The sequence below is a fragment of the Apteryx mantelli genome, chromosome 3 (assembly GCF_036417845.1).
Source record: "Apteryx mantelli isolate bAptMan1 chromosome 3, bAptMan1.hap1, whole genome shotgun sequence".
NCBI classification, from domain to species: Eukaryota; Metazoa; Chordata; class Aves; order Apterygiformes; family Apterygidae; genus Apteryx; species Apteryx mantelli.
The window spans coordinates 134376936-134402619 of NC_089980.1; the positions used below are offsets into that span (position 1 = coordinate 134376936).

A 25684-nucleotide genomic window follows, 5' to 3' on the forward strand; every position below is an offset into this window, starting at 1 on the left:
TATTTTCTAAAACGCATGTGCTTCTCATCGCAGGTTAAACTGGGATGCAGACTGCAGGGCTGGCGATTAAAAAGCAGGTAAGACGGGCCTGCAGCAAGTCTCCGTCCACACGAGGGCACCTGCGACCACAAACGGCGGAAACACATTTCACGGAGGCTTCATCTCTTCAGTGGGGAAGCCGATGCCTGAATTCACTTGCAGCTTCGCTTGAACATCACGTCCCAGCTGCCAGCTAGTGCTAATCCCTGCAGCAGCTGCTCCTTTGCCGCGGGAGCTTCTGCAAGCGCACGGTAACCGGGAAGGTTTGGAGATGAGCTTCTGCAAAAGCATAACGTGGAAGGTTTGGGGGTGAGCTTCTGCAAGTGCATAACGTGGAAGGTTTGCGGGTGAACTTCTGCAAGTGCATAACGTGGAAGGTTTGGGGATGAGTGTCGCGGTCCGCGGGAGTAACGGGAAAGAATCATACGCAGTCACAGAATGCAGGTTCAATTCCAACTTTATTCAGCAATTTGCCCATCTTATAGGTGCAGGCACGCGGCGCCTTGACCCTTGATTGGTGGTTCATACAGATTATGTCACAGGTAGCCAATCATGGCACCGATCACGCACGCAGCGGTCATGCCTTGTACCTTGCTACTTGTTTAGCAAAGCTGTCTTGCCCTTAACCTTGGTTCCCACTGGCTTCTGCTAGTTTATCTGTACTTTCTCAGGATGTCTCATTCTTTCAGGATGTATCATTCCCAGCTGGACCAGCGTGTCCTTGGGTACATTTGTCTGAGACTCCTGTTGCTTGCTACTTGCAACTTTCCACCAGTTTAACCCTGTCATGACCCTCCACATCTCCCCCTTCTTTTACTAATTGAAGGGCTTACGGCTGTATGGCTCTGCAGGGTCATGACTTACTTCATATTCATCCTGCGCATGCAGCTCCACAAGCATGGTACACAGATTAATATTGCATTTGCAACAAACATACAAATTACAATAAGTCCCAGAATCAGTATGTGTTTTAACCAAGGCCCTACAGCAAGCATACCTGAGTGGTTGGCTACGTTAAAGCACGCAGCAGTGGCTATGAGATACTTGGCAACCAAGGGGAACAAAGGTCGGCTCTTCCTACTGTCCATGCAACTTAGCTACTAATGTTAAGCAAGCTATGCTAAGCAATTAATCCTAAACAGCGTCAGTTCAATATACTCTCATATAGATTATGGTTTAGTTCAATATTCTCTCATATAGATTATGGTTCTGAAGCACCGCAAGGGCCCCAACACCTCCCCCTCTGCGGTCAAATAATAGACCAACCATTTTTTGTACCCGAGCTAGGATGCATTGCAGTATGCAGGGCCCACAAATCAATAGGAGCATACCCACGGCACCTACGGTAACCAGCTGTTTTAGTCCCGCCGCCAACCAGGGCCCGATCCCCAGCCCCCGAAGCCACCCGTCAATCCCAAGGCCATTCTCCTGCTTCAGCTCATGTAGCCCATTCTGAATGTTCCTTATACGCTCATGGATTGATTGCGAGTGGTCTGTAAGATTTAGACAGCACATTCCTTCAAATTCTTCACACCCATGACCGTGAGCTAAGAGTAAGAAGTCTATGGTGGCCCTATTTTGTAGCACAGCGTGGTTTACGCTCAGCACATCCTGGGACATCTCATCTAGCACTCGCGATGTAATATTTAACTCATTTTTAGTCCAACAGGCCAGTTGCTCCGCCAATTTCATCGCCTTAAGCCCAGCGGCTCCTGGCGGTAGCGTAGCGGTTACCAGCTGCCGGAAGTCTGACCAAAATACGGGATCGCCAATATCCTTACACTCTAGCTCATGCACACTCCTTCTACCCCGCCCGTGCTTCGTCAAGTTCTGCAGTTGGGTGAGATTGGGGTGGAACAGACTCAATCTCCCCAAGTAGCACGGGCCTCCTCACAGGATGCGTGGCACGCCGTTCCAGGCCCTATCCCCGCATATCAGGAATATACCAGGCGGCAGCGCTTTCGCTGTTGTGTGGCTTGTTGCGTTGCAGTTCATATACACCTGGCCGTGCACGTCACCGCTATTTAAGGCGGAATTCAAGGTTGCCCATTTTGATGACCGCTCAGTGAGCATCCCCTCAGGAGGAAGGAAGCTGACATACCCGCCCGTATCATCTTCCGAGGTGCTGGCGGCCATACAGCCGAAGAGATCCAACTCCTCAGGGTCTGAGTTTAGGGTTTTGTTCAAGGCCAGGATAACATGACACTGCCACCCCCCATCACGTTGCCACTTGTTTAACCCTGGGGCCGTTATCGTCTTATTAACGGCTGTGAAGTTCAAGGTTGTCTCATTACTAACATATGCCTTGAATTCCTCTGCCCTCCAGGTGGGGACACCGATTAAACATGTCCTGAAAGGGTCATCCACTTTGCCCATAGACAGGCAGAACGATGTCTGGCCGGTCCTGTTTGCGATCGTAAGCCACACATTCTTCCTTGAATTGTGAAGTGGGGGTATTGCCGCGCTCATGCTGCTCAAACTGATTATGCTGCCTATAAGTATGGCTAGGGCCGCCCTTCCACCAACCCCCCCAACACTCTTTTGTTCGTGCCCAGTCATTGCAGCACGATCACAAACACAATCCCGTTCGCTCCGGGTGAGGATGGTGCTCATTTGTTTTCGTCCTCTGTCAAGAGCCCTCAGCTCCTGCCGTGGGTCTTCAAGCGCAGGTAGCAGCTGACTCGCGGGCTGTCTCCGGTGAGCAGTCGTCCGCAGGCCCAGCATTACTCTTCTTCAACCACGGTCGAACCCACTTTGCGGGTATCCACTCTGTACCAGTACCTGCAATGACACAAGCATACCCTCGGCCCCAAGTGAGTAACTCCACAGGCCCCTGCCATGAATGTGTTTGTGGTACCCATCGGGACACGAGCGTCTTAATGGGCCTCGCGGTCTGCGCATGGCGTGCCCCCGGGCTGACCAACTCCCCTTGGTCTATTTCAATAAGGTTGCACCAATTTAACACATAGCAGCCTTTCGCTACGATGTCATGGACGGGGAGAGGTACCTCCCCCTCTTTTTTCAAAATAGCAAAAAGGCATTTTAAATCCTGATGTCGGCGCTCCACGACTGCCTGGCCAGTGGAATTGTAGGGGACCCCCGTGGAATGCGTAATGTCCCAAGCTCACATAAACTCAGCGCACGCGGCGCTCTATAGGCGGGCCCGTTGTTGGTTTGTATCTGAGCCGGCTTCCGCAGCGCGGCAAAGGCCTGCAGCCAATGCAAGAGGCAGGCAGTGAAGCGCGTGGAGGTTGCGGCAGTAGCCCAGGTCATTTTACTGAACGTATCGACCGAGACATGGACAAAGCGCAGTCGCCCAAAGGCGGGGACTTCCGTGACATCGGTCTGCCATAGCTGGCGAGGTTCCAGCCCGCGTGGGTTTGTCCCTGTTTCCTGCAGCGGGGGAATACGCGCACAATCAGGGCATGCGGCCACTATGGCCCTGCCTTCTGCCCGGGATAAGTTGAACTCCTTTTGCAGAGATCTAGCCGACTGGTGGAAAAATGCATGGGATTGTTGCGCCAGCTGTATCTTAGTTTTTTCTTCACCGGCGGCCGAGACTTGGGCATCAATTCGCTGGTTGCCCTCCGCCATTATTCCCGGCAGCCCTGAATGGCTGCGGATATGCGTGCACCAGAATGGCTGAACGCGAGAATTTAAATGGCCGCCTGCTTGTATCAACAACGCCTGAATCTTGGGGTTAGCGGTCTGCCCGATAAGAGCAGAGTGCAGTCTTTGTAGCACACCCGCCACATATAGTGAGTCAACTATAAGGTTAATAGGTTCCTCTGCAAAGTCCTTCAACGCGAGTACAGCTGCCATGAGTTCTAAAACTTGCACGGAGTGCTCGGTGGCACCTTGCACGATCTTTCGAGCCCACTCTCCTCGTACGTTTACGTATGCGTATCCGTACTTCTTTGTTCAACCGCTAGCATCTGTAAAAACGGACTTCGCGTTTCGGAGGGGGCCATCCGCCAGTATTTTCCTTTCCTCGAGCATCAGCTGCGTGTGCAGCAGTGGGTGCTTTGGATAGTGATTGTCAAGGGGAACCCCGCCCGTCGCCAGGGCTAACGAAACGCTCTGTTGGGCCCACTCGGATACGAGATCCAAGGAGACCAGGGGCAGAATGATTCGTGAGGGCTCCTTCCCTGATATGATGCGGACGCGCTGTCTTGTTTTTAGTAACAGTTCTCCCACAGCGTCTTTCCTGGGCATAATCACTGTGCGTGGCCGGACTGGCGAAAACACCCACTCCAGGATCGTGAGCTGATTTGTCTCGTTTGTTTGACCAATTATGCCAACCACCTCCTGTTGTTTATTGTAGCACACTATGTCAATGGGTTTCATAGGGTCATAGCGATAGGCTTGCACATTTCCAAGCTTCCTTTCGATGTTAATCATGGCTTCCTGCGCCAGAGGGGACAACGTTCTTGCTTCTCCGGGGTTCTTGCTATCCTTAAGTAAATTCACCAGCGGTTGAATTTCCTCATTGGTAATGCCGCAGTAAGTGCGGATCCATTGAATGTCCCCAAGAAGTTTCTGTACATCGTTCACGTTTGCGACCTCTCGCGTGATCGAGGTTTTCATTGGATAGACTCAGGTCTCGGTTACGACCATACCAAGATGGTTCCAAGGTGCGTGTTGCTGGACCTTCTCAGGGGTGACGGTAAGACCCCAGGCCTGGAGCTGTTGACTCAATTCCCGTTGACTCTCTCCCAGCAGCGGGGTTTCTGTCGCGACTAATATATCGTCCATGTAGTGGTATACTATAGCCTTGGGATGTCTCCTCTTCCAGGGTTCTAAGGCTCGGTCTACATACCATTGACATATCGTGGGGGAGTTTTTCATACCCTGGGGTAGAACTACCCACTGATAGCGTCTCGAAGGGCCAGATCAATTTATTGTTGGCACCGAGAAGGCAAAGCGTTTGGAGTCTTTCGGATGTAGGGGGATGCTAAAGAAACAGTCTTTCAGGTCAATTACCAGCAGACTCCATTCCCGCGGGAGCATGGTAGGTGATGGCAGTCCTGGTTGCAACGCTCCCATATCTTCCATTGTCGCGTTCACAGCTCGCAGATCGTGTAGCAGTCTCCATTTTCCTGACTTTTTCTGTATGGTGAAGATAGGTGTGTTCCATGGGCTGGTTGAAGGTTGAATATGCCCCAACTGTAGCTGTTCTTCTACCAATTTGTCAAGTTCCCTTAGCTTCTCCTTTTGTAGCGGCCACTGTTCGACCCACACCGGTTCATCATTTTTCCATGTGATTTTCAGCGTGGGCGGAGAAGTGTCAGCAGCGGCCATCACTAAAAAGGGCACGAGAGGACTAGCCCCCACTGGGACAAGAGGTCCCGGCCCAAGATCCAGAGAGGGGTATCCATTACGTGTGGTGCTACCACACCTAAATGACCTTCCTCGTCGCAGATCTCCACAAGTCTCGCACTTCTCCAGGTAGGGGCTGAACCGCCAATCCCCTGTACCGCAGTGGTGCTATCTACTAACGCCCAAGCGGCCGGCCAGGAGGCGCGAGGTATTATGGTGACATCGGAACCCGTATCCATCATCATCTCGGCTCTCAGGTGATTTGTTCCGTCTGGGGAGGTAATGATGACCTTTCGAGTGGGTCTAGCCGAGGACACAGTGGTCGAGAACAGGGCCAGGGGCGTCCCCGTAGAGCCGAAACCTCGCCTTTGATCATCTTCGCCGGCCAGGGGGACTGCAGACTTGAAGGGGATCAGCTGGGCAATTTTGCTTTTCGCTGGTATTGTAACTGGGGGACAGAAGACCTTCAGCATGATTTTTATAGGTCCACGGTAGTCGGCGTCGATGCATCCAGGGAGAACGAAAATACCCTGTCTAGAGGCAGATGATCGTCCTATCAGCAAGGCCGACAGCCCCCCTCCCAAGGGGCCACAAACGTCCGAATCCACCAAGTGGACCTGCTCAGTGGCAATGCTTACTGGTTCTGCCAGGGCCAGATCGATTCCGGCGCTCCCTCTTGTGGCTGCGTGGCGTTCGAAGAGGCAACCGTGGGATATTTCTTCGCCGCGTCCCAGGCGCGGCTGTTCCAGTTTCCCGACAACGGGGTGCCATTTTTCTTGAATTTTGACCGGCACTCGCTTGTCCGGTGCCCAAGCTTGTCACAACGCTGGCAGGTAACTCTCCCAGGGTTGTCCTTAGCCAGCCGTCTGTGGGGGCAATGTCTCTTCCAATGTCCAGGTTGGCCGCAGGTGTAGCAGTTCTCTGTCCTGCGGCCGCCCCCTCCTTGTGTAGGGCCCTGTTTTAGAGCCACAGCCAACGCGGTAGCATGGATCTTTGCTCTTTGTTTTTCTACCTCCATGGGCGCTCGGGAGCAGATCTCCACCATTTGGAGCAATGTCGCTCCCGGAGGCAATGTGGCGAGCAGTTTTGTGCAGGTTGGATTGGCGTTCTGCGTGGCGATCTCCTTGACCATGATTGCTTTCATGTCCTGTGGTATGTTCGGGGCCGCATCAACGGCTTCCTTAAGTCTGTCCATGAACTGCAGGAACGGTTGGTCTTCCGCCTGCCTTATTGACAGGTAAGGCGGATTGGCCTTCCCTATTTGGGGCAGTGCGGCAAATGCCTCCAAGGCAGCGTTTTTTGACTGCATTAGGACTCGGGGATGCAGTGCCGCCTGTCGAGCGGGGTCCCTAAAAGCCCCGTTGCCCATCAGCATGTCCAAAGACGTCATACGTAACGGGTCGTCTGCCGGTAAGTCCAAATTGGATAGTTGGCACTGATCAAGCAGTTCCTGCCACTTATTCAAAAACACCAGCAAAGAGGGGGGCCCCAGAATCAGTTCGGCAAGGGCGCGGATGTCGCTCGGCACCAGGTTTTGATATTTCACCAGGGCTCTCAGCTGCGCTTGCACCTGGTGGTTGTTTATCCCGTACTGCATTACCAGCTGTTGCAGCTTTGTTACCACATGCCAATCCAGAGGCTCCCACCTCGTCTGTCCCTGCCCCGTGGTCACCACCGGGGCTACTATAGGGAAAAACTGCATGTCCCCAACCAGTTCAGCATTCTGAATGATCCCGCGCCACCTTTTTGCCATGTCAAAGTCAGGGTCCCTAGGTGGCAGGGCTTTCTCTGGTGCTCTCGGTAAACGGTCCAAAATCATTCGATACTCCTTTTGTGTTAAAGGGGTTTTTTTCCAGGCTTGCAGATGTTGCTCCGCCTGCTCAAGGGACCACGTCCCGTTGAGCACGTTGGTAATCACCCAGTCTCTGGGGGCGGTCTCTTGGTTCTCCTGGTGTCTGCCGGCAGGATCCCCGGAGAACCGTTCCTCAACCGCTTTCAGGCCATCCACAATGGCCTGATGCACCTTCTTATATGCCTCCTTCACATGCGCCTTTTTCGACCCCCTATCCAGCCTCCTCATTTCCTCCAACAGTTCCTCCATTTTCTTTGAATATTCAGTCAGATCAACACTTTCCTCCCCAGGTAATGGCACAGCGGCCGGATCCACTTCCATGGGGGGAGTGGACGGCTCAGGGGGGGCGGCAAAGGCGTCAGCAACGTCCCCTTTCTTGTACGGTGGCAAGTCCTCATATCCTGTGCCAGTCCCCCAAGCCTCCCGCTCTAGCTTAGAGAGAGGTGCCGCGCATGGCGGGGAGGGCTCGTCTATCACCGAGGGCCCCCCCGAGGATGGTGTATCAAAGACGGGCACCGCGCACTCCGCTCCCTCGTCCTCATTCCCCGGCGAAAGTGCCGCCGCAGGGGGCTCCGCCTGCAGTGCCCTCCGTATGGCGGCGGTCGCCTGTGCCTCCCCGTGCAGCTGTTCGATCATGAGCCGCACCTCTCGATATGTTTTGGCCAGATGCCTGGCCTCTTTTTCTCCGTTTTGGATGGATTCCCACAGTTCCTTCCCAACCTCCTTCCAGGCTTCCGCGCTAAAGGCCTGGCTGGACTCCCGTAACAAACCGCGCCGCCTTCCCCACCACAGCAAGTCCACCAGCGCCTGGCGCTCCACCTGTCGCTCTGTTTGTGCCGCCACTTGTAACAGTTTCTCCAACGTGGCCTTTTCTACTGCTGATACAGCGCTCCCCATACCGCCCGCCGCCTCACAAGGGCGCCTGACTCACCGGTCAGAAGAGATGCGTCGCGACGACTTTTCCTTTTCTCCCGTCTTTCTTCGGACGGCCAGGCTCGTTTTTCTTTCCCCAGGCACGAGCCTCCCAGGCGGTATCCACTCCCGTTGCTCGAACTCTTAGCAAAGCCGGCTTCTCCTTCTCGGTATCACGTCGGGGTCACCAGATGTCGCGGTCCGCGGGAGTAACGGGAAAGAATCATACGCATTCACAGAATGCAGGTTCAATTCCATCTTTATTCAGCAATTTGCCTATTTTATAAGTACAGGTATTCGGCGCCTTGACCCTTGATTGGTGGTTCATACAGATTATGTCACAGGTAGCCAATCATGGCACCGATCACGCACGCAGCGGTCATGCCTTGTACCTTGCTGCTTGTTTAGCAAAGCTGTCTAGCCCTTAACCTTGGTTCCCACTGGCTTCTGCTAGTTTATCTGTACTTTCTCAGGATGTCTCATTCTTTCAGGATGTATCATTCCCAGCTGGACCAGCGTGTCCTTGGGTACATTTGTCTGAGACTCCTGTTGCTTGCTACTTGCAACTTTCCACCAGTTTAACCCTGTCATGACCCTCCACAGATGAGCTTCTGCAAATGCATAATGTGGAAGGTTTGGGGGATGAGCTTCTGCAAATGCACGATAACGTGGAAGGTTTGGGGATGAACTTCTGCAAGTGCATAACGTGGAAGGTTTGGGGGATGAGCTTCTGCAAATGCACGATAACGTGGAAGGTTTGGGGATGAACTTCTGCAAGTGCATAACGTGGAAGGTTTGGGGATGAGCTTCTGCAAGCACACGATAACCTGGAAGGTTTTGGGATGAACTTCTGCAAATGCACGCTAACCTGGAAGACTTCGGGACGAACTCCAAGCGCACGGTAGCCTGGACGGTCTCGGATGGTGCAGGCCAGCGTCGGTCCATGGCGATGCACCCACGGGCCGAGGCTGAGGTTGTCCCCCCCATCCCCCCCCCCCGGGGGGCTGCCTGGTGCAGGCAGCCGCGGTGCTAAACCCCCGAGCAGGGGAAGCGCCGGGTCCTGCCCGCTTCTGCCCCATCCCAGTGCAGAGGCGGGCACGGAAGCAGCCCGGCCCCGGCGCCCGCCCAGGGGCAGGGCGCCCGCTCGCCCTCCTCTTCCTCCTCCTCTTCCTCCCCCCCCCCACCGCGGGAAGGGGCGCGCAGGATGCGCGGGGCCTTCCCGGGGCTCTGCCTGGCGCTGCTGGCGGCGGAGCGATGCGCGCGTGAGTGGGCGCGTGGGACAGCGGGTGCTGCGCGGGGATGTGCGCAGGTTGCGCGGCTGTGCGCGCGCGGGGAGGGTGGCTGCGCGCCTTTTTTTTTTTTTTTTCCTCCCCTTATTTTGCGCCCTTTCCCGCGCAGGCAGGCTCCGGCCCCGCGCAGCTGCTGAGCTGCTGCCCCCGGCGCTTGCAAGCTGGAGATAAAACCGGGGGGCCGCAACCCCCCCCCCCCCCCCCGCAGCCGCCGAGCCTGCGAGCTGCCAGCTCTCGCCCTCCTGCAGCCGCCGCGGGGAACCCGCACTCCTGCAGCTTGCGCCCAGTTGTGCGTTGCCGCTTGCTGGGGCGGTTTTTGGAGAAGGGCCGCGGGAGCTGCAGGCGGGAGAGTTTCTCCCTCTCCTTCCCGCTTTCTTCACTCAGCTGTGCTGGGGATGCGTGGTCACGCGGGGCTGTGCAGTTGCTGAATTTGGGGGTTTTGCTAGGTATTTTGCTAGGTATTTCGTTAGGTATTGCATGCACGGCCGCGGCATCCTCCAGCTGCGCCTCTCCGTTTCTCCAGGGCTCTGCGCCATCATCCACTATCTCCTCTCTGGACAGTACGTCTGGTTCTGGCTGACCGTGTCCTGCCTTGTGCCCGGCTACGCAGCCCAGCTCCTCAGCGCCCTGTGGTTCAGGGCCGACGGGCGCCGGCCCGGCCGCTCGCTCGTGGTGCTCCACGTGCTGCAGCTGGGGATTTGGAAGCGGTGAGAAACGCGCCCCGGGCACCCGAGTGCCGCGTTGTTGGTCCCGTCTTTCGAGGATAAACCGCAATTTAGATGCTCTATGCAACGTGCGGCTGGAGGGACCAGCAGCAGCAGCGCTGGCCCTCAGGTTACGCAGGAGATGCTTTGCATTTCAGGAGTGAGGCTTTCCTGGGACTTCCCAAGCCCCCTCGCTGCAGAGTGATGTTGTAGGCGAGGAATTAGGGGGAATATGAGATTTTAATTGGCAGGTTTGGGCATCTGGCTGGCAGTTAGTGCCTTCTCCCAATTTTAAATAGCTTTGCATGACCCTTTCCATGTCCCGATACTAATTCGGGGAATAGTTTTATCCTCTCTGACCTTCTGCATCTGTTGCTAGAGGAAGCATTGGGTGTGTGCACATGCATTTGTATTTCAGTAGAAGACCCTAGCAATAATCTTGTTTTTATCCCTGTTGAACCTGTTGGTGGGGGTGTGATGTTTAGCTAATAACTAGGAACTGTAGTTTGCACTTCATTCAATACTTTGGGTTTCCAGTTGTGTCTAGCTGCTCTGCAGTCTTTCTCTAGGATGGAGAAGGGTGAGCGGGAGCTGGTGGCAGGATGGAGGGAGGTCGGGGCGTCAGGCTGGGGAGGAGGCAGAGATCGAAGCAGACGCTCGGCATGCAGGCTGGGCAATCGCTGTTGCAGTCATTCGTGGGGGAGGAGGTATCTGCAGGCGTTTCGGGTGAGGATTCCCCACCTCTGAAGGTGGCAACTTGTATTGAGAGCATGCACCAGGTTTCACCATTTAACTTGGAGTTGTTGAACATCAGCATTTACTTGAGTGCAAGACGTGCAGGCGGGTCGTCGTTTCTCAGCAAAGCTGCAATGCAAACACATCCCAACGGGGAGGGGTTGTGACTGTGGGGGAGAAGGTGGCTGTAGGGGGAACCTCGCACAGCAGAGAGGGTGGGCGGGAGTGGGGACATGTTTGTAGACGTGTGAACTGCTAGAGCAGTTGGCTCCTAGGGTCAATACTGGCTCTACCAGCATGCACGGAGCTCATTGCAATGCCCGCTTTTGGGTAAGCACTGCCGAAAGGCTGACCCCGTGAAGTGAACTCCATTTCTGTGGGCACGCAAGGAGCCAATTTGACTTGCTTGCTCCACAGCACGCTGACGGCATTTGTGACTCTTCCAGGTACTGGGATGTTCTGCAGACGACAACAAAGGCGAGGGGCAATGGCATTGCCGGGGAGCTCCTCATGCAGCAAGGGGACGCGTCTGTCCTGCGGCTCCTGGAAGCCCTGCTGCAGAGCCTGCCTCACCTGTTGCTGCAGGCGTACGTCGTCGTGGCTGTGGACCGGACGGGCCTTTTCCCCGGTAAGCCAGGAATTTCCAAGCAGAGAGATAAAAGAATATTTTTGAGTTGTAGATGATGGTGCATTTGGGTGGGTGATGTTTGTTGCCACGCGGCAGGATGCAGAGCAGGGTAGGCTCTGGGTGGAGGAGCACGCTGCAGAGTAACTGAGCTGCTGGGCTGCAGAGTAACTGCTGGAGCTCTGCCTGTTGGGCATCAGAGGATTTGTCTTTTCTAAGTTACCACGTGGCTGGTAGTAACTTCAGCATAACAAGTCCCTCTGGCGCACCATGCTTATCTGTACGCTTCTCCAGAGCATGGCACATGGGCCACTGCACAGCTGGTGCTCCTCAGGGATGTGGTGAACGCTGGCCCCCAGGAACGTCCCAGCAGATCTTTAGTCCCGAAGAAGCTGCCAACAGTAATCATACTTTGAATCTCAGTGCATTGCGTGTCTAATAATATTTAGGCAGGGAGATGCCAGGGTGAGAACGTGATGGAGACCAGAAAGCATTTTGAAGGAGGTCAAAATATTTTTTGCAGGTGTCAGCGCTGGGCTGTCCCTCCTCTCCCTCGCCTGGGCTTTGGTCTCCTACAGCCGCTTCGCGTGCCTGCTCAAGCCGGGCCACCTCTACCTGCCGGCAGCGGCCCTCCTCTGCCTGCTCCTGTGGAGGACGGGGATGCTGGGGACCAGGGTCCTGGCCCTGGTGCTCTTTGCCAGGCTCTATTCCTTCTGGGTTTTTGCTGTGGCTGGTAAGATCAGCTTTCATGTTTCATAGGTCGTGTCCTGCTTTCGGCCAGAGAGATGCTACCGGTACTTGGGTACCTGGCACGGCCTCATCCCATCTGCTGTGTTTACACCAACCCAGCCCTTTGGTGCAGACGCAATGTCTGGCAGCTCTTTTGCTCTCTGTGTGCCCCCACATCTCCTTGAAAGCCAGCAAAAGCTCTCCTGGGCCAGTGTTGCTGCCTGGCACCTGGAGCGTTATCAGCCAGAGGTGCTGCCACAGCTTTGTCACGTAGACCTGACCTCCCTCCTGCTTGGATGAAGGAGATGGCGTGATGGTTCAGGGAGCGCTCCGCAGCGTGGCAGCGCACTAGCAGCACCTGCAGCTCTCCAGGTTTTCTCTCTTGTGCCTTCCTCTCGCAGGTGTCCACTGGCTGCTCATGTCCTTCTGGCTGGTGGCTCAGCAGACGGACATCGTGACATCGTCCTGCCGCTGGAGGCTGTTCAACTGCCTGCTGGGAGCCGTGTATGTCTTCTGCTATGTCAATGTCCGGCCCGGTCCCTCCAAGCTCAGAGTGGCTGTGTTTTATGCGGTAAGTGCCCAGGCTATTCAGTATTTTGCATGGATTTGCAGATTTTGCATGGGGGCAGGAGGATAAGTGAAACTTGAAGACTTTTAGCAGAAGAGATGTGTGTGGTGAGCTGTTTTTTTGAATTTTTGTTTTTGTTTTTGTTTTTGTTTTTTTTTTGTCTCCTGAACATCCTACGATGTGGCCCGCACTGTCAGGCACTAATAGGAAGGCATTAGCAGAGGCAGTCATGCCTTATATTCAGGAGAACCAGCCCATCGTCTCCTGCTCAGACTAGCAATGTGTCAGCAGATCCTTCCTGAGAGCCTCCGCTCCCAGGTGCTGATGTTAACTTGCATATATTTTCACGTACATGGCTAGTTTTTTGAACAGCAGCTTCGATCCTCTCTGAAAATACCTGCTGCCAAAACGGGGCAGATGCGCCTGGGAGAGCGTCCGGCTGGATGCTCCAGTTGGCTGGTGCAGGGAGTCCGGCTTGTCCCCGAGCTGCTCCAAACCTTGGGAGCCTGGTTATTCTTGGCTCTGCTCTTTTGACCCCGTTCAGCACCTGCCAAGGCTTCAGACTCATTAATAGCAGTTTCCAAGAGCAGGAATTCACAGCCCAAAGAGGGGGTCCCCAAAAATCCTCACCCAGGGGCTAACCAACAAGCACCTCTCCTGACAGCAAGTGTCCGGGGACCTTTCCTAGTGATTTCCCCTTTGAGATGTTTTCAGACTCTCCTTTCTCATCGTTCGCATTGCCACATGGTAAAGATCCAGCACTTCCCCCCAAACCGTGCTGTCAGCAAGGTGGATACGCTTTCTGCTCCAGCTGTATTTCATAGCAGCAACCACATAACATCTTAATAACGACGGGAATTCGTCAGAGCAGTTGTCCTGCTTTGCCAGAATTATTTTTTGAGATCTAAAACAAAAAAAAAAAGAGACCTTGAAGAAAGCGTGGTTCAGCAACCAGTTTTAAATACTGACTGCTGCTATTTTACTGAGAATTACGGAGTTTTGCTTTGTACTGTAGCACCTGCAGTTGCTCCCAGTCCTGGGCTGATGCTGGTGCTTTCAAGACGATATCAGTAGAGTCTTTGGAGCAAAAGAAAAAGACTGTGGAAACTTTCTCCCTTTTTTAAAAAACAAAGAGAAACTCCACCTGAATGCAGAGAAGGCTGAAACAAAAGGGAGCTTTCCATACAAGTGCAAATTAAATAGGCAGGGGCTGGAAAGTGGGTGTTTAATGTCATTAGAAGCATGTCCAAAGCCGTCACTAGGACACGAGTGACAGCTCTCCTTCCTCTGCTCTGCAGATAATGCTGGTGGAAAATACCCTCCTGCTGCTGCTGGCCACGGAGTTCCTGCAGGCGGAGCTGTGGAATAGCCTGTGTCTGACCGGGGCCGTCACGTCGGGGTTTTTAATAGGTGAGATTGAGATCAACTGATTTTTAGAGCCCGACCGAGGGAGGCAGATAGCCTCGGACGGCCTGTTTCAAGTTATGCAAATCATCATCATTGGTTATTTTAGTTGCATCAGAATATTTGCTTTGTTTCCTACAGCTGAAGTTGCTGTATTTATTTTATAATGCATAAATACACCTTTGGTTTCAGTTCTTAAAATCATGTCTTAAAATTCCACCAGTGGAAAGGGAGGTTTGTAAAAATGATTGAGCTGTAACCAAATGTCTCCGATACTGCCAACAAATACAATATGTGCAGTTCTGTTTTATCTGCATGCTTTCTAAGCATATTTTTTTGACTGTGCTTCCTGATGTTTGGCAAACAGTGCCAGCAGTGGTATAATACAGGGGAACATTGCATGGAAGCATTGATGAAATATGAAGGTGGCTTGTGACTGACTGGCAGTAACGGGCTGGATTTGTATGTTTTGTAAATGTGCTGGTGTGGGATCATGCAGAGCTACAGCAGCTTTCTCCCACCCCTCTTTTCTTTCAAAGACCGGGGGTGTTTCTGTAAATGGAGGTGCTTTTTGTGTCCACGGAGAAGACTTTTTGGTATGTGATGGAGAAGGGATGGAGAAGGTTTTGTCAGAGGTGGCTTCGGGACTGGGGTGGTTTCACGACAAGGACTAGATGTGCGTTGCGTTGTGGAGGACGCTAGGCCTCTTTTGCGAGAGTTTAGTGACTTTCATGGAAAATGCTGTCCTGGAGCTTGCTGCTCCAACACTCAGTGAGTGTGTTACCCTGCTTTGATGGGGACCAAGAAGGAAGCTAATTCCACCTCTCTGTGCTCTCCCCCTGTGTAAATGGAGAGCTTGGAGTAGGAAAGTTGCTTCTCCACCCACAAGGAGCTTCAACCCACCCTTCAGGAGGGGGTTCAGTAACCCGTCTGAGGAGGAAAACTGGAGGATTATTGCTTCTTCCCTGCTCAGAAGGCCAGGAGATAGATATGACCATGGCATAGCTATGTCCATGGTGGGGTAGCTGTGTCCATGGTGCATTTAATGTCCCATGGCTTTAATGCACAAACAAGCTGAAGCAGGAGAGAGGTCATATAACACTTGCAAACAACCCCACCAGCATCTCTATTTGCAAAACTGTCATTGGGGAAAGTCCTGTCCCCGAGGTCCACCTGTCTGAGTGAATGGCCCAGCAGACAGACAGACAAGCCACTGTCGTTCAGCAGGGGTCGGAGTTGCTGTTTTGTTGGGTGAGGTTCCCCCCGGGCTCGTGTTTCCCTGCTGTGATGAAGGGAGAGGGAAGCTGTAACGCCTGTGCGCAGGGCTCCCGTGGGTCTCCCCAGGCTGCCTGTGCACAAGTCATCGTATCCAAGAAAGGACAAATTTGGGCTGGAACAGAAGCTGTTCCTCAGGCCCTGAGTAAGTTTAGGATGGAAATAAGTGTTTAGCATTTCTCCTGATCTTGGCTGGTGAAAACTACCCCAGGAGGAATGAGCGGTACCTTCCCCTAGAATAAGAAGTGAACGTGGGTGAAACCCTGCTGATGTCTTCCCGTTAATGGCTAGTGGATGGGGATGCTGCGAGACGGGAAGGATCACTGGGCTCACCTCTGCTGCTTCACGGTCACCCACGTCCATGCCCTGCTGGCTGCTTCTCCATGTGCCTGTCAGTCTGTAAATCAATCGGGATTTTTAGGAAATTCTGTCTTGAGAGTGTTCTGCTGCCAAAAATGTTGTATTCCAATGTTTTTCCCCTTTCCAGGAAGCTGCTCAAGTGGGATTTTTGCACTGCTTTAAATGTTTAAGTTTTGAAACAAGTGCTGTTCTAACACCTCATGCCCAGCTGCATCTCTGCAAAGGGTCTCTTGATCGGGAGAAGACAGCGAGATCTGACCTAGCTTTTCTTGCACACCTCACCGAAATGATGGCAGAAGGGTCCCTTGATATGTTTCTGCTCTTTTCCAGGCACTGCAGCTCTGGCAGTTTATTACAGCCTGCTCCACCCCAAGTCCACAGAGATCTGGCAAGGTTTCCTGGAGAAATCCTGCAGCGCTGTGGCCACCAGTGATGATGGAGCTGGTTCCCAAGCAGGGCAGAGCTTGGGAATTTCAAGTCGGGGAGACAACGAGTCCTTGGTGGTGGAAAGGACAGAGATGGCTTCCAGGAACCAGAACGGGTCGTCACTCCTGCAGTCCGGAGGGCACATCGCAGAGGACGACTGGACAAGCCATCACCACTGGTTGCTGGTAAAGCTGGCCTTGAAGACGGGAGATATCTCCAAGATCAACGCAACTTTTGGAGATGGTGGCGTGGGAGAGATTTACCCTGGAGGACTGGTGCCGGGCAAACCCTCCAGGGTTGAGCCCGGGGTAAACATTATCCTCCTGGCAAGGGAAATGGGTCCTCTGGGTTTTGAATCTGATCTCACTGATGAGAAATTGCTGGCAGCAGGGAACAGGGGAAGCGGCAAACACAACCCCGGTGCTGCAGGAATCTCACGAGAGGACCGTGGGCCCGTAACACAAGATGTCCTGAGCGGCAGCAATGCTGCATGGCACGGAGCACGGCAAGAGCCGGGTTTTCACCCTGCCCTATCCTTTCCCAACAGCTCGGACCCAGCCGAGGCTTGTGAGAGCTCATCTCTCTACTTCAGCGCGAACACCGGAGGCATTGCCTCCCCTGGCGCGGAGTCGGAAACGGCTGCGCAAAGGGCCCCGCTGGAAAGAGACAGCGAACCCCAGCCTCCGCTGGACCGCCTGGGTGGAAAAGGAGAGGACTTCCCCTTTGGGATGGTGAACATCAGCCCAATCCTGGGCCCTGGGGCCCACAGCCGTCTGCAGAGCAGCTCGTCCCTCTGCGGCGCTAGCGAGCGCGGGGCGGCGGGTGCCTCCGAGGAGGGCTCGGAGCTGGTGGGCTCCCTCGCGGCGTCGCGTAGCCGTTGGGGCACCCCGTCCTCTGGGACGTGGGTTGCTGTCGGGAGGAGCAAGCTGAGGCCGCCTGAGGAGCCGCGCTTCACGTCCACCCCCAAGACTGACGCCAGGTGCCCCCAGCAAGGACCGAGCGGGCCGGCAGAGAGGAGGGGTCCGTCTGGGTTGCTGGAGTGACCGGTAAATCACTGCACCACCTCCCAGGATCAGCACTGGAGCAACTACCTCTGTCATCAAGGTACGGCAAGAGGGAGCAGGACGCTTCCCCTGCCCATGAAGACTGTCCCGTGCCACCAGGCAGATGCGGTCCTTCATCGCTAGGAAATTTCCTTTTGTCCCACCGCACCTTCTCCTTGCCGTTTTAGAGAGGCTCAAAGGTTAGAATAGGCATCTTAAAGTCCATATTTAGCTATTTATTGAACTTATTTATATAACAATCCTGCTAGGCAGCTGGAGCACTCTGCCTTTTATATATTTGTGACAATGTCTTGAAACACATCCTTTAACAAGTGCCTTGTACGAGCCACCAGTCTGTCTCCAGCTTGGAGATGTGGCTGCTGTCTCCACTTCCCCTTGGTGGCAGGGAGAATGGCCAAAGCAAGAGTCTTTTCAGGTTAAATAAGTGCCTAAGACAAAAAAATCATGAGTTTCCTCTCAGATGGAGGGTTGCCTTCTTTGTGAGCAGAACAAGTCCTAAGGCAAGGCTCAGCAGCTTTTGATTTATGAAACCCCACCAGGTTCATCTCGAGAACATTACCAATCCATTTGCTAGGGCCAAATAGGAGCCCAGACCCTCTTTACACTGCAAACTACAGCCTCAGGATGCCAAATTATTTAAAAAGGCTATGTCATGCTTGCTTGTTCACAGTCCCACTTCCTAAAGTTAATCACAGGTAAAATAAATGTCCCCTGACACATGGCCCCTCCTGGGCTCGAGCATTTGGTGAAGAAGGATGCTCCATCAGTAGCAGCTAGGTTAGAACAGGAACATCAGATAGGTCCTGAGAGAACTGGGCTGAGATTTTTATGATAATTGTTTTAAACTTGATCAGAGGAAAGAAATATTCAGCCTATTTATTCTGACCCAAATTTTGGACAATTTCCTCATTAGAAATTTTTTTAACAAGGCATCCTGGAATTGAGTAAGCTCTTGGGTCCCAGCTGATGCACATCTGGCGGAGTCCTCCAGCTGTTCTGCTGGCAGCGCTGCTGTCCCCCTGAGGGCTGCACTCTGCTGGTGCCAAGGGGCAATGAAAACTGGGAGGAAGGACAGGCATGCGATGAATTATTTTTAAAAAAACAAAAAACACAACTGCTATTTAGCATTCACTGCTCAGAAGTGACCCAAGCAGACACGTTTCGTCAAGCTGATTTGCGCACTGAAAAACATATTGGCTGGTGCTACTTTCGCAGTGAAGCTACTTTCCAGCGTGACTAAAACTCTGTACTGTATCTCCATTACAACTCCAGCACGGCTGCGTTTCGGCTGTGCTTTGCAGGGAGGAAAAAATTGCACTGACTTGTTTTAGGCTCCTCGCTATGTGCATGCTTGCTGCATCGCGCAGAAGGCAGCGGAGCTGAGGTTTTTATTCAGCGTGGGTTTTTTTAATCTTTGATAATACGTAACTACTGCTTTAAAAAGCAAACCGACCTTTGCTGTGTCTGTGTCTCGTGTCGGGGTACTCAAGGGCTGAAATGTTAAGCGTACAGAAGTCCTCTCTGGACATTGCTATAGGGGGTGTTGGACCTCACTCTCCCGCTGTTTTGCAAGTAAGCCCCTGCACAGCTTCCTGACCTGCACTTTTGCAACTCCATTTTTCTGTTTTCTTAGATTTTTATCATTATATAAACCACGATCCCCTTGGTGCGGTGGTCCTGTTGTTCCAGTGCTGGGCAAGGCCAGCGTGGGATGCTTGCAACGGCTGGGAATTGGGCATGGAAGTCATCGGGGTGGGGGCACAACATAGCTCCTCACCTTGTCCTGCCGATTAGATATTACACATCGGTAGCATGAGGACTGCTACCCTCGCAGGGTGGAATAAGACCTTCCAGATTGGGTAAGTTTGATTGCTATGGGCCATAGAAAGGGAGAAATCCGTGTTGGGGCGAGACGCAGCCCGAGAAAAGACAGAGGGAGGCAACTCCTGCTTCTTCCCGTGTTCTGCTGGGTCTGAACGTGGCAGTGACCGATTTTATGTCGTGCAGATGCTGACAGCCCACAGTGAGTTTAATGAGCACCTGAGAAAGTGGAGCATGCAGCTGGTCTTGTTGGTCTTCAACACGGTGGTGGTGTCCCCTGTTAGGTGGGATCCGGATGCGCAGTGGCTCATGACACAGCTAAGGAAGAGCAGAGCAGGGATCACGGACAAGCTGGGATGTTGGCAGCGCTTTGGGAGCCGGGCAGCTGCTCACCCCATCCCCAAACCAGGACCAGACGAGGACTAGGATGGTAAAATCCTTTCCCTCCCAGAATCGTTCTCCCCTTCGTAATCCCAGAGCCTTTAGGCTGGAGCGACCCCATGAAAGGGTCGGGAGGGTGGTATCACCTTAATGCTGACCTCAGCAACCTGCCCGATAATATGCACGTGATTAATACAGCTTTGACTGAGAGGTCTGATTTTAGTTATGCTGCTTTGGTTATACTGCTCTAAAACGCTAACATTGCAAAAATCATTGAAAATGTATACTGAATTAAGACCAGGAATTTTGAGCATGTGCTGCAGATAGTAGGGCCCATAACATCTGAAATCCAACGGGTAGGAAAACAACCCACCAACCCAAGGATTGTAGTGCATGGCAGTAGCAGGGACATTGTTCACGATAGGAACCTCTCCTTGGACCGTCTCCTCCGGCTGCAGCAATTTTGGGCTAGGCTCTGCACCCTGCAGTTGTAATCCCAGGTATCGCGATCATTTTGGTGGTTGAGCTGACGACAAAAATCAAATGTTTAATAGGTTGAGTGCTGGCTAGCCAAATTATGGGCTGCCCTCAGATCTATGCATTTTATCATAAGGCAGGGTGAGGTAGGAAAAGCAAAAGCCCCCAGGAAGATCTGCTCTTTGGTCCTGATCAGGAGCCTTCAGACGCAGAACCATCCTTGCTGCGCTTGTGAGTGATAACTATATTTACCCCAGTAAATATAGGGTTGCTGTTGTTAACAGCAGACCACAGGCTTTGCACTAACTCAACAATTCAGGCTTCAGGACTTCACAGGAATTGTCTTGAGCAGTCATGGGTCTGTTTTTGCCATATCTGCAAAAATTGATAAGGGTCAGGAAATGGCTGGGAGGGCTATATCCTACAGCTTCTCGCTCACTCTGCAATGGTATGGTTTAACCGTGCAAGGGAAAGGTCTAACAGAAATAGTCATTGTGCAACTAGCCTGTGGACCAATAAGAAAAGAAAAAAAAAAATGGCCAGACTGTTTAAGAAAGTATAAAAATATATACTTTTGCGCACCCATTCCTGAGGAATCCGATTCCCAGGGATTTCTTGGAGCACGTCCAAATGTACAGAGGGCCTGGGTGTGCGCCCAAGTGCTGCCGAGCCTGACATTTCTGACCCCCGAGGCGGTGACTGGATACCCCTGATGGGTTGAGCGGTAAGTCTGAACGAGGGAAACCTCAGGCTCAGCTCCCCTGCCTGGGGGAAGCCTAGTTTCCCTGTGAGGGACAGCACGAGAGGGTTATTGGTGCAGCCTGGTGGTTAGCATCCTGCTAGGGGATGTAGGGGTGAGGGTCTTCCTTCCCATATGCCCATGGGCTCAGAGATCCACTTGTCCTTGGGACAATGTGAAATCGAGACCTAATTAGCTGTTGTTAGAGACTTCTAGCCTGGAGGAGAGCCCTGTTTTACCCGATGCCGGGGTTCAAGTGCTGCGTGCTAGGTACGATCCCAGGTCTGAACCACAGGTCTCTGCATATAGAAATGTCCTATACCTAGTTAAGTCTAAAACGCTCTTTGGAGTAAGACGACTTTCCAGCTGCTGAGAACTTTGTGGGGCGGGAATTGGAATAAATTTGCAGTGCTCAAAGCGTTGTGCTTGCTTTTGATGAGCATTGGTTGTGTCAGCTTAACAGAGCTGTCAATGTAAGTGCTTGGATAGCTTCATCACACCAGACTGCCGCACGATAGGTACGTTTTGTAACCCCAACGGCTTTCCCACTGATCGTTTTTGCAGCTTGCTTAGTGCTGGTTTGGGTTTTCCTCCTGCTTGGTGCTGCCTTGCAGCCTGCCTTCGCACTCGCCCCCCTGACCCGCGGAAACCAGCACGCGCCGTGATCGTGGGGCGTTCAAAGCAACAGCGTCATGCTGCAAATCAGTGCTCCGAATATCCCTCTGAGCCCTTCTCACCTCTGGCTGGGGAGAGGAGCAGAAGATGCTCGTTGCTTCTGGCGCAAAGTCGATTTTTCTCCCGAAAAATGATGCCGCCAGGCTGCAGAAGTCACGCTGGGGAGATGTTCCTCCCCGGAGAGCTCCCTGTTCCTTAGCCGCCAGAGGGAGATGCCGCTCACAGCCGCCAAGCGGACGTGTCGGTGCAGGCATCGGGCGCTCGCCTGAAGTCCAGGTTACGGGAGGACAGGAGCGCACAGAAGTGCTGCCGCTGCTACGTGATACTCCAGGAACAGATGGGAGCCGGCGGGGATGGATGGGCGCCAAGGCGAAATGTGGGTTTCTAGGATACTGGAGTAGGCTGATACCTGCACATGGCGTACGCCCTAAGGAATGCAAACCGTGGGAGATGGGGTCCAAAGGGATAGCCCAGCAGACCGGGGCTGGGGGTGGTAATGGCTATCTGCAAATATCCCCCCTCGCGGAGAATGGCAACTTCAAATCCAAAGGTGCACGTGTAAGGAGACCGCTGGATGAACATGCTTGGTGTGACAGGGGAACCCGCTGGTTCGGGAGAACCTGCTCAAAGTGTCTCCACTTCAGTGCTGAGTCCTGACATTTGCTGGTGCATGAATGGGTCTGTGCATGCACGCGCCTGGGTAATTGCGGGCTGGTTGCATGGTCACTCCCCTGTGGTCCCCCAAATCTCTCCAGGGCTCTGCTCGCCATGGAGTGATGTGGTCCTGGACTGGGCCAAGCCCAGAGCATGAAGCTGCAGGAGAAACTGCAGCTGCAAAAGAATCTGGTGGGGGGCGATGAACCGGCTGCTCAGCAGCTGATATTTCTTCACAGGGCTGCAGCACCTTGTTGCTCACAAGCCCAAATGCTTGAGGAGAACCCACCAAACCCTCTGCTCCTTTTTCGGCATTTCCCCTGAGGCTCTTTTGTGGATGAGCTGCGTTATCCTGAACTAGACCTTGTGGCTCTGCCCGGTATTTGGGGGATGCTCATCTCTGAGGTCAGGGCCACCTGCAGACTGCCTGCTGAGGGATGTCTCCGTCCCACCATGCTCAGCAGGGCTGTCTTTGGAGGGCCAGATCCTTCCGCGTTCTCGCCTGCCCCAGAATAGAAGATTTCTGCTCATTTGTATCCTATGTGCCTGCTTTGAGTTTTGGCTTTTTTTGTTCAGTTGTTGCTTTTTAATGCCCATCTTTCTGGGCCACTGAAAGCTAAATGAAACCTTTCTTTTTGAGGAAAACTCAAACAGCTTAGAGAAAATTTGGCTTTTGTGCCAAAGCCCAGGATTGCTGACAAATCCACGCCACCGATGCACCCGCTGCAACCCCTTTCCCTCACTCGCTTTCCCAACCAGGAGACCAGAGGTGGCCTGAGGCCACCAGCAGCTCCTTGGCCGGGTCAGTCCTGTGATGCAAGAAGCAATTTGGCCTTTCCCCACCGCCGAGAGGTTCATCCCCTTCTGACGACTCCGAGCTACTCCTCAGGCTTTCGCGCGGTTGTTTCCCGTATCTGGGGACTGTCAGAAAAAAACTGCTGGCGCAGTCCCTCCGCAGAGGTCCCTGGAAAGGTCTCGCGGGCTGCGAAAGGGCGGCGAGGCGGGGAACAAAGCCGGGGCGAACGGTGCTTTTCGACAATGCAGGGAGTTACCTGCGGGCTCCCAAGGAGAACTGGCTGTACCGCTCGCCGGTGATCTGGAAAAAAGGAGCGAGCGGGCAGGAACAGAGGCTACGGCTGCGCTAATAAATTAAACAGCGCCAGAGCCGAGGTCCGGGCGCTGCCACGGGGTTGTCCCACCGCGCTGCCCAGGACTCCGTGGCCAACAAGAAGCGGGCGGCTGAAATCCAGTTTCTTCACTGAAATACGAAACTGCGTTTGCAAGGTGTGCATGGGAGAGGGGAACAAGCCTGACTTTGCACCCGGGCGGCTGGTGTCTGAACCGGCTCCTAGCGCCCGGGGAAGAGACGGGAAAGCTGAGAAGATTACTCAATGCTCGGCACGGTCCAGAAGGCAAATAAAACAGCGGGAAGTATTAGGAAAGGACTAAAAATAAAACAGCAAATGCCTTGCCTCTGTATAAATCCATACAGAGCCCTGGTTGTTTCGTTTCCAGAAGAGTGTAGCGATCTTCCTGCAGCACCTTCCTGCCCCCAGTCCGGGCTCTCTGTGAGCCCCGGTTGTGACTGAGGCTCTTGGACCCCGAGGCACAGACAGGAAAGCTGGGACTCGCCAGAGTCAGACCTCAAGAAAGGCCTGGTGTTTTGCTGCTTTTTTTTGTACGCCGCAGCCTCCAAAAGTTATTTCTATGCTGCCCTTCCCTTCCCCTCAGCTCGTAATTTTTAATGCAATTACTGGATGCTCTCATCCTTCGGTGAAGGTGGAGTAACATAAGCCAGGCTGGAAATGTGCTGGCAGGGAGGGTTTGAAACAGCCCTGATCCAGGGCCGCTGGGAACTTGTCTCTCGACAGCACCGTTTTCGTCCGTCCTCTGCGGCCAGGTTTCTGCGCGCTTCCCACTGACTCCGGGGAGCTTCGCGCCAGGCTTTGGGGTCTGATTTCAGCCGGCCCAGGGGGCTCAAGTCAAGAGAACAGTCAACCTAAGATCCTCCTCGAGACAGGAGAGCAAAGTCCCAGCCTCGCAGAGAGGAGCTGAGTGGATGAACAGCGATGGTTTTTTGCGGCCAAGAAGCGGACAAGTCGCACAGACAAGGGAAAAATAGGCACCAGTTCGGTTTGCTGGTTTTGTTCAGCTCGTGGCGAAACGTTTTCTCTAGTTCTAACACGATGCAACCCCTTAACTAACCCAGAAGAGACTTACCCAGAAAAATGTCTTCTTGCGGCGGGTCGAAAATTTCATTTCAAAAACGCTAAAACAAAACACTTTGACATTACAGAAAAAAATATATATATTTGCCCCAGGTTGTTGTTGTTTGTTTGGTTGTTTTTTTTCCAAGATGAAACTTTGGGCAAATTTTTCCCAATTAAACGGTCTTGGTTCGCCACAAATCCCTTTTCAGGGTATTTACTATTCCTGTAAAACACATCATCCAGGTTTCATCTCGGTGCTTGGTGTAAGCGGTGCCTGTTGCTCTAAGGCTAAGCAGCAACGCAAGGGGGGGGACGTTTACGGAGGGAAAAAGCACAAGCTAATCAGGACTTACCTAATTTGAGGGACTGCTTAATTAGGACCCAGGGACTCTATTTCCTGTGCCGCATTTGGCTGGCGGAAAACGCTTCGTGCTCTGAACATCAGGTCTGCAACGGCTCAGTTCCTTCAAACTCGCCGGAGCAGCGGTTCCTCCTTGCTCCAAGTCCTCCAGCCCGGCAGACCGGATGGGATCTTCGGCCAGGAGAGATCCGTGGGGATGCCGGCCTGCCGGAGGAGCCGTGCCAGCCCCCGCAAGCTAAAGGAGCGGGCCCGTGGTGTTCGCTGGGTTGGAAACGGGAGCTTTAAAGCCAAAGCCCCGTTTGTGCCCTGCCTTTTCTGAGCCACTGGCAAAGTCCTTTCCGCGCCGCATCCTATAGACCTTAAATCCCACGGACGTGGGGTTGGAAAAGGGAGAGAGATGGAGAAAGTGTCCGGTGGCTCTGAACTCTGCCCAGCTCCTGGCGTGGGGAGGGAGGGAGGCTGGGATGCGGGAGCACGCGGGAGGTGGGAGGGAGGTGGAGGTGCGAAGGGTGGGGAGATGGGCAGCAGCGCGGGGGCTGCGGGCGCGGGGTGTACGCGGGGGTGGGTGCAGATTTGGTGGGTGTCGGGTTGTGGGTGTGCAGCGTGTGCAGGCACAGACTGGCGCTGGGGTGTACCTGGGTGTGGGTGTCGGGCTGTGAGCGTGCAGTGTGTGCAAACCCAGACCAGCATTGGGGTGTACCTGGGGGTGGGTGACGACGTGGGTGGGTGTCGGGCTGTGAGCGCGTGCAGCCGCAAGCCGGCATTGGGGTGGGCGCAGGCGGCGGCACCCACCAGCCGGGCGCCCGGGGGTGCACAGGGACGGGGGGGTGGGGGGGGGCAGCGCGGGGGGGGGGTGTCAGACCGCAGAGGGGTGCAGCGATGGGGGGGGGGAGGTGGGTGCCGGGCTGCGGCTGGGCGAGGGGAGCAGCCGCGGCAGCGGGCGGGGGCCGCCCCCGACGGCGGCGGCGGCGGGGCGCGGGGCGGTGCGCGGGGCGCGGGGCGGGCAGGCAGGGGTTAAGGCGGCGGCGCGGGCGGCGCCTGCGCGGCCCCGGTCCCGGCCCCGGC

General features: G+C 53.9%; 1 protein-coding gene across 1 annotated transcript; it reads left to right on the plus strand.

Moving 5' to 3' along the window:
- Positions 1-9326: 9326 nt before the first annotated feature.
- On the plus strand, positions 9327-18627 carry XKR5 (XK related 5). Its single transcript, XM_067294853.1, has 7 exons — positions 9327-9384; positions 9935-10118; positions 11297-11478; positions 11999-12208; positions 12606-12775; positions 14071-14182; positions 16142-18627. The coding sequence occupies exons 1-7, from the start codon at positions 9327-9329 to the stop codon at positions 17278-17280; spliced, it is 2055 nt and encodes a 684-aa protein (XP_067150954.1). The 3' UTR covers positions 17281-18627.
- Positions 18628-25684: the final 7057 nt, after the last annotated feature.

Bases quoted from the DNA above. Each gene is read 5' to 3' on its own strand.
- XKR5 (XM_067294853.1), top strand. From the start codon at position 9,327: ATGCGCGGGGCCTTCCCGGGGCTCTGCCTGGCGCTGCTGGCGGCGGAG. The intron at 12,209-12,605 runs GTAAGATCAGCT...TTCCTCTCGCAG, and splicing joins CTGGGTTTTTGCTGTGGCTG to GTGTCCACTGGCTGCTCATG. The intron at 14,183-16,141 runs GTGAGATTGAGA...GCTCTTTTCCAG, and splicing joins CACGTCGGGGTTTTTAATAG to GCACTGCAGCTCTGGCAGTT.